The 11529-nt window shown below is 37.9% G+C and overlaps 1 protein-coding gene across 1 annotated transcript; it reads left to right on the forward strand.

The window, feature by feature from the left end:
• Window positions 1-10004: 10004 nt before the first annotated feature.
• Window positions 10005-10442, forward strand: LOC149214590 (protein SRC2-like). Its single transcript, XM_089389439.1, has one exon. The coding sequence runs from the start codon at window positions 10005-10007 to the stop codon at window positions 10440-10442; it is 438 nt and encodes a 145-aa protein (XP_089245565.1).
• Window positions 10443-11529: the final 1087 nt, after the last annotated feature.

The raw sequence follows: 11529 nt of genomic DNA on the forward strand, positions 1-11529 counted from the left end.
AAGGTATCAAACTCACCTCGAATGGAGCGGCAAACACTCATCAATAATTTGTGGATGATACAATGTTGCAGGGTGTACCCACAATCAGGGAAGCCAGACCAATCAAAAACATCTTAAATGACTTTGCTATGGCAATAGGCATAGAGGTAAGCCTTAACATGTACAAAGTCTTTTTATTTAACACTAATATTGCTATTCAGAGAAACATTACTAGAATTATTGGGTTTCAAAGGGAACAACTACCTTCCAAATATCTTGGCATTCCTCTTACTAACAAACCTCTAAGAAAGAAAGTGTGGGAGCCAATATTAAATAAACTTCAGGACAAGGTCAGAAAATGAACATGCAGGTCACTCAATTTGGTAGGGCACCTTGTGCTCACACAGGCAGTCTTGCAGGCCATTCCAATTTTCATGTTTTCAGCTCTTCCTACTCCTTAAGGCATTAAGCAGCAGATAAGGAGCATACAAAGGGAATTTCTGTGGGGCAGAGGGGAAGAGAAAAATAAGTGGGATTTAGTAGCCTAGGACAATATTTGCAAGCCCAAAATCCATAGCAGCTTGTGGCTTCATGATCCTGAGACCCTCAGCAGAGTTTTGGGAGCTAAGCTTTGGTGCAGATGGATCAACGAGTCGACTGCTCCTTGGGCTAAGATTTTGAAATAAAAATATGCCAAGTATTGGCAGGAGAAGGATCACATTAGAATGTTAGGGAAAATCAAGGGCTCCCATATTTGGAACCTTGCTTGGGAAAATAAAAGTATTGTTCACCAACATTGTTTCTGGGAAATCCAAGCAGGGGACTTTGCTCGATTTTGGGAGGACAACTGGCAACAGGAACCCAACCTTTATAGGGATGAATTAGCAGCCCTCAAGAGTGACAAAGATAACAAAGGTTTGTTTTTGGTAAAAGACTTCTGGGACCAGGGAAGCAATAATGGAAAATGGAGGAATTGGAAGGATCTAGGACACAGTGATGAGAGTCCTCTGAAGGCCAAGGCAAATGCTCTCACCCAGGATCTAGTGCATAGAAGGATTCTGGTTTCCTCCTCACCTAACCAGGAAAAGAACACCGAAGGTAACTTTAACCTCAAAGAGGCTAAATAGAAAGTTACAGGATTTAACTATTTGAATCTTGATCAAGTTTGGAAGAAACTATGGCAAAGCCTTCACTGGATGAAAATAAAGTTATACATCTGGCTAGTGCATCAAAGGAAGATCTTAACTTGGGAGAATCTCCTAAAGAAAGGCTTCATTGGTCCTTCCGAATGTTACCTCTGTGGCTCACATGAGGAGACGATGGAACACCTTCTCAACCTCTATCCTTTCACCTCCAAGGTGTGGGACTGGGTGGCCTCAATCTTTAGACAAACTGATAGGGATAGTCTCAGCATATCCAACACTTTGAAGAACTGGAGGAGGAAATTCTCAGGGAATGATATTATTAATAAAGCCTGGATTCTGGTTCCAGGCTTTGTCATCTAGAATGTTTGGAAAGAGTGCAACAATCAGATCTTCAAAAACAAAACAAGCAAGCCCCAACACATAATTGATCAAATTCTAAGGCAGCTCAAAGACACAGTAAGAAGCTTGTTGAGGACACTTCCTAAGGATCCTCCTCTGCCCCAAGAGGAGAGTATTATCCTTCATTTGGGTCTCCAATCCATAAGTCCTCAGGGAATAATAAAGGGAGTGAATCAAATAAATACAGATGTTAACATTTGGAAGCCTCCTCCTTACAATTTCTTAAAGGTTAATATAGGTGGAGCATCCAAGGGCAACCCAAGATTAGCTGGCTTTGGGGGTGCCATAAGAGATGATCAGGGCAAATAAAGAAAATCTTCCATGGCCATTTTGGGAAGGCCACTAATAACATGGATGAGCTCATGGCATTAGAGCAATGCTTGGAAATCCTGGTGGTTTCAAATTAACATAATGTTATAATTGAAGCAGATTCAGAATTGATTATTAGAGCGGCCAAGAAAATATGCAATGGAACTTCTCCAGATAAAGTGTCGAAGCATTGGAATCTTTTGTAGGTCTTTCACCGTATCTACTCCCACCTGCAAACTCTAAAAACTGTTAGATTTGTCCCTGTGAAAAGGAGAGCTAACATGTTAGTGGATCATTTGGCAAATGAAGGAGTCACTAACAGGGATAGGGATTCTCGGTATGCTTGGGACTTGTTACCTACAGGAATACTGTGGGAGGACTGTCTCTGCCAGGTGAACAAAGGTATGGAACTATGGATTAACAAGATGGATCGAAGGGATTTAGGAGACAGGCGGGAGGATGGAGAACCCTCTGCCTTTTTTGGTTTTGGCTGCATTCCAAAGCTCTGATTTCTTTCGGTTGGATGGTGAAAGGACTGACTTGGGAAGTATCACAGGTTTGGTCATCCATTTTCATTTTTCTTAGATGGTGTTTGAAAGAGAATCTGGGTGGAAGGCTCAAGAACTGCCCGCTGGACTGGATTAACGGTTATCGCTTGGCGAAAGAGCGTGCATGCTTTTCTGCGAGACGATCGATTCAAAACCACAAGTGGTATATCGGGCAGGGTCTGAGTGGTTTCTGGTTTTTGGAGGTTGGCCCCCGATTCCACTCTTTGTGTGACACGTTGCGGCGAGAGGTGAGAGAAAACCTCCCTCATCAGGTGGTTAACCCTCGCGCTTCTCATCCACCCGATATCTACGAAGACCGTTGGATCTAAGTCGGGAGATCAATGGTGAATATTTGTTCGTGTTAGTTGGTTTGGTGTTTCAGACCCGAAAAAGTTTAGAGTGCTATGCCTAAAGTTTTCGTCGAGTCCGTAAGAAAGTTTTAAGTGTGGTTTGTTGTGGGATTTCTTGTGGACCCTCGGTGGGTCATTTGGCTTTTGTGGGCCTCAGTTCTGTGGACTCGTCTTCCAAGGAGTTCAAGGTTTCACTTGGTGCACGTTAGTACTACCAGATGGTCTATTGCTTGCTTTTTTCCCTATTTGTTTGGCTGAATCTCCCCGGTTTTTCTTGTTTAGGCTTCTCTTGGTTTTGGGTGCATGGTTCGGTTTATGCCTGCCCTGCTATCTGTTAAACTCTCACAGAGCGGGTGCGGCCTCATGTAAATTATGTATTATTGGCTAGTTTAATAGAAGGTCCTACTCTTACTTGATAAAAAAAAACATAAGCACACCGGTGGGTTTAAGTAATACCCGCACCGGTTTATGGCATTCCAAAAAAATAAACAAATAAGTTATCATATCAGTTCTCTTTCACATAAAAATGCATCAATATGTTTAAATAAGAAACAACATCGGTACACAAATTTTTCCTGAATTTTGGAAAATAAGAACGAATTACACCGTCTCGGTGCTGTTTTAAAGATATATCGCATTGTTGCATTAAAAACAAAATAATTGCACCATTTCGGGATTTTGAAAAGAAACAAAATTTAATCATGTTAGTGCATTGAAAAAATATGGTGCCCTGGAAATGTCAGTGCACTTTTTATATAAATTCACTGGTCTGCTTGAGTATCAAACGCACCGATGTGCGGAGAAATTGAATTTAAAAAGCGTGATTTTTTTTCTTATCTTTTAAATTTAAAAAACGAGCGACAATTGATTTTTTGAATTATAATTTCATAAGTCTTTTAAATAGTAAAAAGTTATTCACCATTTCATTATTTTACCCAAAATTTCAAGGTAGTGATTTGCAAGAGAGATATACCACTGTGCAGCAACAACAAATTACTTTGGAGCAGTAGAAATATTCAAAAGATCAGAAGCTAAAAGGTATGGCGATTCACTCAAAAACCTACATAATAAGTTTTAAATTTTATTGTTTATTTTACTAACAAAAAAATATACAATTTATGTTAGGGTTTAATTAAAAGAGAGATTACTTGCGAAGGAATATCAGATCAGAGTTGCAAAATATTTTGGATCCGTCGAAATATCAAAAGTTGAAAGGCATGGTGATTCACTTAAAACCCTGGATAACAAGAATCTTAAATTTTACAGTTAAAATATTTCACAATTCTGTTAGATTTATTCACAATTCAAAAAAATAAAAAATAAAATAAAATAAAAAATAAAAAGTAAAAATAAAAAATTAAAATTAAAATAAAAAAAGATAATAATAATTACGCCGTAAGGCGTTCCCTCTGAGAAAGACATCCCTAAAATGTGACGTGTGCAATCCTGAGCCATTGATTTTGTGTTTTAGATGATTGGTGTGTTTTCTGCCGTTCGTTTAATCTGTTTTTTCATAGAAAAAAAAAAATTCCCATGATAATAGGCCATGAAAGGCCAGGCTGCTCTGCTGGAGATGAGACTCTTCTGCTGGCGATGAAACTCTTCGCAGAGACACTCTTCGCAAAGACTGCCTGTTGGCCATGAGACTCTTGTGCTGGCGATGAGACTCTTCGCAGAGACTCTTCATGTCTTTTGCGACCAAGGATCCAAAGCTTTTCGATAGAGCGGATGAGTTTGTGCCCCGTCGGTTCATGGGTTCAGAAGGGGAGAAGATGCTCAAGTACGTTCTCTGGTCCAACGGTCGCGAAATGGATGAAACGTCCGCCGATAACAAGCAGTGTGGGGGCAAAGACATTGTTGTGATGGTGGCGCGGTTGTTTGTGGCGCACTTCTTCCTGCAATATGATTCGTATAGCATAGACCAGTCGTCCTCCGTCACGTTTACGGCGCTGAACAAGGCCACTTTCTAAGATCAGAATACGCGAATGCTGGGTTTGCAGAAAATAGTATTTGAATTCGTTTTAGATATTGCAGGTTCCATATGGATTTTAAATAAATTGCCTAAACTCTCACATCATTGTATGTATTGCATCATTTGTCTTTTTTGATGCTGCCTTGTATTGGTTACAGGGCTTTGTTATTTCAGATTGGCAAGGTATTGACAGAATAACTACCCCATCGAATGCTAATTATTCTTTGTCAGTCCTTGAAAGTGTGGGTGCAGGGATTGACATGGTAGTGTATTTCTCTTGCATGCTAGATAACATTCCTCAATTTTCCGTATCCTCAATTAAATACTGCATATACTTATGACAGTCTATTAAGTTTTATATCTATGAGATTCATGCCTAACTTTTTCTATTGGAAATCTGCTTCACAGGTGATGGTTCCCTTCAATTTTGCTGACTTTATTAACGACCTGACTTCTCAAGTTAAGGGTGGTTTCATACCTATGAGTAGAATAAATGATGTAGTTCAAAGAATTTTGACAGTAAAATTCACCATGGGACTCTTTGAACATCCTATGGGTGATCCAAGCTTAGCCAACCAACTTGGCAGCAAAGTGAATGTGCCATTTGTTATTCACGGACAGTTTCTTATGATCAATGGTTAATACCTATGCTGTTATGTATTTGACTATGTTCGTTTTCTCATAAATAGGCTTCGGTATTTTACTCTTCTTTAAAACCGTATCTTCCACAATATACCGTGTGTTCTCTCTTTTTTTGTTGGACTGGATATTAGTTTTTAATCGGATTTTTAACAAAAGCTCGTCTTTGATATTGATAATAGACCTTGCATAAAAAATTAATTACAATTGTCCATGGCTTTTGTGTGGACAACCTGGTGGGAGCTTGGAGCTTGCTTTGCAAGTTGCAATGCTTTGCTGTCATAACATATAACAGTTATTTTTGCAATAACAGGAGCACAGGGACTTGGCAAGAGAAGCTGTTAGGAAATCTTTGGTATTGTTGAAAAATGGAAAGTCTGCCAGCCAGCCTTTGCTTCCTTTGGATAAGAATGCTCCCAAGATTCTTGTTGCAGGGACTCATCCTAACAACCTAGGTTATCAATGTGGTGGATGGACGATAGAATGGCAAGATTTAAGTGGAAACATAACCATAGGTGAGTTCCATTGCATTCATGTCAGGTCAGCTACCTTTTATCGTAGACTAGCACCATAAGAACCAGAGATTCAATTGACTCTTCCGATATTTTTTTTTCTGCTATGCAGGAACAATAATTCTTTCAGAAATCCAATCTGCTGTTAGCTCCTCTACCGAGGTTGTTTATCAGCAAAATCCAGATGCAAACTATGTCAAAGAACAACGGTTTTCATATGTTATTGTGGTTGTGGGTGAGCCACCTTATGCAGAAATGTTTGGGGATAATCTCAATTTGACCATTCCTTTAGGCGGAGGTGATACGATTAACAATGTCTGTGGCTCCCTGAAATGCCTTGTAATATTGATATCTGGAAGGCCACTTGTTATCGAACCTTACCTTCCACTGGTGGATGCTTTTGTTGCGGCATGGCTTCCTGGCACAGAGGGCCAAGGTGTGACGGATGTGATTTTTGGAGATTATACTTTTCAAGGGAAGCTATCAAGAACATGGTTTAAAAGTGCTGATCAACTGCCCATGAATGCTGGGGACCAGCAGTACGATCCTCAGTTTCCCTTGGGTTTTGGACTGACCACAACAGTAGCAGAAAATATAAGGTAGTAATTCAGACTTGTCCTTTTTTACTTAAAAGAAGTCATGCATTGTTTACCAAATTTTGTCATTCAACGATAATTGGCAAAACCTTAAGAGGCTACTTTATTAAAAGGCTTACTTCAAGTAATTAGGGAAAGGAAGAGGGTGGGGCGCTGATTTTGTCGTGGTTGCAATTAGGGGAAGAAAGAAGGGGATGATTTTGTCCTTGTTTTTATTTGCAATCATGTTTCTTATCGTTTTGTGTTTTTTGTTGTAGGTCTTCATCATTTGGTGTTCTATCGAAGGAGGTCCCTAGCATGCTTGCCATGATTATTATCCCGTGCTTGCACATGTATACTCTGTAAAACTCTCTAAAACAGATACAGCTCAAATTCATTATAGTTTTCAGTTTTACTTTAAGGCATTCCTTATTATCAGCATGAGATTCAAAAAGATATTGTATCTGATATACACAAGGTAAGAATGAAGGTCATAGAACCAAAAATTGTACTATGAATTCACATCAGATAAGAATGAAAGTCATAGATGATAGAACCAATTGTTTGTAAAACAATAGAATAATATTGTACTTTATATCTGGAAAAATAGATATACATCTGTTTGCCTTGTCCTTGCATATTTCTTCTAATGCTGATGATGTCATTCATGTTAATTTTGCTAAAGGTGAAATGATAAATGTGGTACCTGAGGATACTGAGATTCAAATTGGACAGGGTTTATGCTTTTTTAGAATATCATTTTATTTTTAATATTGGTATGGATGTTGAATTATACATGAAGGCCACAATGGAAGAAATTATAGCAAAATAGGCCTGGTAACCATACACTGAGGTAAAGAAAGAAATGAAATAACATATACAGTACTGAAATAGCTTAATCAATTTTAAGCTTAAAAGAAGCCTGAAGTGTAAGGCACCTATTCTAAATAGGTTTTGAATATATCTACACTACTGTCATTCTAAATAAGTGCTCAATATAATTGTATTGTGCATCCTTTGTATCTCATCTTTTTAAAGTTAAAATAAACCTTCATACTTTACACTAAAATAAACCTTCATATTTTATATACATGGCTATTGTTAGTTAACTGGTTATATATAATTTTTTTTTACATTTATTCACTTTCCTTGCTGCCCATTTTCTACTCTTTGACATCAATTCATTAAAAGTTAAGAGAGTCGCTGCCGTTATAAATTAAAGTTATTAACATATGGAGATGATACAGAGTAACAGAACAGATAAGTTTTTGCCATACATGCACTTAACTCTAATAAAACATGTGAGGTTGTTGTTGAAATGCAATGCTAGGTGAAAGGTTATGTCTTAATATGTTACAGTATGAAAGAATATAAAGCTACGTTGCAAGAACATATCTTGCATTCAAAATAGAAAGTAAGTAGAAACATAATGAACACCTCCTGGACCATCATTTCCTTTAAGAATGTTAACGATCACTTATGTTTCAACATCAACTGATTCACTCTGATGACAGGAAGATTTATGCATTGACTCAGTTCCCTTCCTAATAGCACCGATGAGTAAATACTATCCGTGCTTTTTGTTGTAGTGCTCAATTCTAAAAGTGATTTTTATTGTAAAGATTCCCTTAAATTTGTAGATTCTCATGAGTCTCATTCAAGGTTTTTGATAATATGCCCTCATTTAAAAGTTCATGACTCGGTAATCTTTCCTCTATTCATTTGAAGACTAGCCATGAGAGACAAGATGGGTAGGTGAAAGTGGCTTGCTGCTACAGTTTCCACCAAGTTTTAATTTTCTTACATAGTGGTTTGCCCAAAGGTGGGCTGGTGTGGCCCCACAAGGGGCCACTGATCAGCTGATGCTGTCATCGCTGTTAAGTTGGGCTGGTGTCTGATCTGCTGATGCTCTCATGGCTGTTAAGTTGGGCTGGTTGGTCACATGATCAGATAGAGTCTATGGAAGTACCTACCTTATGAATGTTGATTAATGCTTGACAATTGAAGTATAAAGGAAGCATCTGTGGTCTTCCTTGTACTTACTGTTATCCTTCCTTGGATTGGAAGGTGGTTTATGCTTGGCACTTAAAAAGTATAAAGGAAGCATCTGTCGTTTTCAAGCCACAATATCAATTCCTTTTCTTTTACAACACTAACCATCTCTATCTCCAGTTCATGTTTCTTTTGAATATGTTTACAAAAACCTAGTTGTTCCGCTTTTTTCTTTACATTTTGAAGCTTCTTAGAAAGGATTCACATTTTTGTTCATGTAATGTGAGTGTCTTCATTTCACTAATACTGGATTTTATTTTCTATTTCTGGGTTGCCAAACTGCAGCTGTTCAGATGAAAATGGTATGTTTTTAGGCCTCTTCGTTTGAGAGGTCTAGATTCCAGATAGATAGGCAAGTGATCTGAAAGAATTACTTTGAAACTTCACATTTTTGTTCATGTAATGTGAGTGTCTTCATTTCACTAATACTGGATTTTATTTTCTATGTCTAGGTTGCCAAACTGCAGCTGTTCAAATGAAAATGGTATGTTTTTAGGCCTCTTCGTTTGAGAGGTCTAGACTCCAGATAGATAGGCAAGTGATCTGAAAGAATTAATTTGAAACTAAAGGATTCACAAGGCTTTTCTAATCTTACAGAAAATGGTCCGTCCATATTAAGCCATAAGGATGAAAACCAAGCAAGATAATAATCAGCTGATGCAAGTGACTATTGTTGATAAATATTTCTAACTCTCGTTTTACTTTGACATTATTTTGTAATCAAGAAAATGTGGGAAAGAAAGCTATATTACAAGCCCATTAGATGAAGTTGGGGTAGATTTTATGGTTTGAAACTAACTCAACTAAAATTTTCTACATTTTTTTTATCAATATGAAAGCCTGAGAAGATAGGTGCAGGTGAAGCAATGGAGTTTTGAAATGGGTAGATTTTATAGTCTAACACTAACAACCAAAATTTTCTACATTGCCTTTATCAATATGAGATTCTAAGAAGATAGGTGCAGGTGAAGCAATGGAGTTTTGAAATGGGTAGATTTTATAATCTAAAACTAACTCAAGCAAAATTTTGTACATTGTTTTTATGAATATGAGAGCCTGAGACTATAGGTGCAGGTGAAGTAATGGAGTTTTGAAATGGAAATCACAACAATAAAATTCTAAAATGAAACAACAAATGGATTTGGTACAAATTTGTTTTTGCTTGTTCCATTATTGTTGTATCTATGAATGGGTTTTTCTGCTTCTTGGCTTCGATCATGACCATTTGGGGTGGCCTTCTGCACTGATTTCCATCTGCTTTCATCATCATGAGCTAGAGAGTCTATGATTTGTTTTGTCTTATAAGTCAGTTCTATACAATGTTCATATTTCAAAAGATTTCATTCATGGGTTTCTTCTCCTGTAATTTCAATCAGGGTGGTCTCTGAATATTGCGTTTCCTTGTGCAGTAAATTCACTCTACATCATGGGGGAAGCTTACACACAGCTGGAGCTTAACATCATCTCAGCTCAAGATCTGAAGGAGATGCATCTTGTTGGCATGATGTAGACCTACTGTGTTGTATGGATCAATTTCGAGAAAAAATTGATGACGCAATTGACAGAACAGGGGGCGCAAACCCTACTTGGAACGACAAGGCCATATTCAGAGTGGAAGAGAGTTTGCTCCGCTGTGAAACCTCTGTTGTGATGATGGAGATATACTGCGTGGGTTGCCTCAGGGATACCCTGCTAGGCACTGTGAGGGTCTTGCTTTCCACTCTCCTCAAGGGCTACGGGAGCACAGATTTCAGTGGGATGAGTTTCTTGGCACTGCAGGTCCGTCGTCCTTCTCGTCACCCACAGGGCATTCTCAACCTTGGCACCATGATTCTTGATGGAGTAGATCTTCACAGAATGAACAGATTCATCCCTGCAACTGGGGGTTGTGGGTTTAAGAGATTTGATGGGGAATCTTGTCAAACCCAGGCCTTCATTTGTGAGAAAATTACTGTCCATTAAACCTAATAATGTTGTTGATGCCCAAAAATAGCAATCCCGCTGCCAAGACTTCAACAGTAGTGCATGCTAGGAACAGGGAAAAGATCAAGAAAAGCATAAAGATGGTGGTGAGATGGTTGAGAAGGAGAAGAAGAAACTTGTTGGCTGCTATCAGATTCTCATGGCCCCAAAATTGAAAAGGAATAAAGTTGGATTGAAGAATGGGGCTGCAAAAATTCATCTCAGTCCATCTGACAGTAACATCTGTGCCAAGGAAGATCAAGATCCTGCTGTGGCTTACAACAAAGTGATAGCAATTTATGCATAGTGTTATCATCAATAATATTATTGTGCAAGAATACGTTGGTTTTATGTTATTATATTCTTTGTGCAAGTGCCTTCAATTCCTAGTTGATTCCTGAAGTGCTTATTATGACATACATAAAAATTTTGATAATCACGAGCCACTGTGGATGAAAGACTGGTTTATGTAAAAGTTTGAATAGATATGAGTCTGAATTTTGCAATGGGCATGTTCAGTGCCTTTAGTCTGCTACTTTGATAGATACTCTTAGCCACTGTGGATCACACATTGGTTTGTTTAAAAATTTGAATAGATATATAAGTCTCAAATGGGCAAGTTCAGTGCCTTCAGTCTGCTACTTTGATATATACTCTTAGCCACTGTGAATGAAATATTGGTTTGTGTAGAAATTTGAGTAGATATATGAGTGAATTGGGCAATTTTAGTGCCTTCAGTCTTTGATATATACTACTCTTAGCCAGTGTGGATGAAATATTGGTTTATGTAAACATTTGAATAGATATATCATATATGAGTCTGAAATGGGCAAATTCAGTGCCTTCAGTCTGCTGCTTTGATATATATAGAGTATATATATTTGTTTACAGGATGATCACTGCATTTTAACTTATGTCCATTAATCAAATCGATCTTTCAAAGACACAGTAGGCTTTCCTAATCTTGCAGAAAATGGTCCGTCCATATTAAGCCATAAGGATGAAAACCAAGCGAGATAATAATCATCTGATGCAAGTGACTATTGTTGAAAAATATTTCTAACTCTCGTTTTAGTTTGACATTATT

This window comes from Pinus tabuliformis, chromosome 1_1, assembly GCF_031772625.1.
Source record: "Pinus tabuliformis cultivar Carrire ecotype Pingquan chromosome 1_1, CPIR1, whole genome shotgun sequence".
NCBI classification, from domain to species: domain Eukaryota; kingdom Viridiplantae; phylum Streptophyta; class Pinopsida; order Pinales; family Pinaceae; genus Pinus; species Pinus tabuliformis.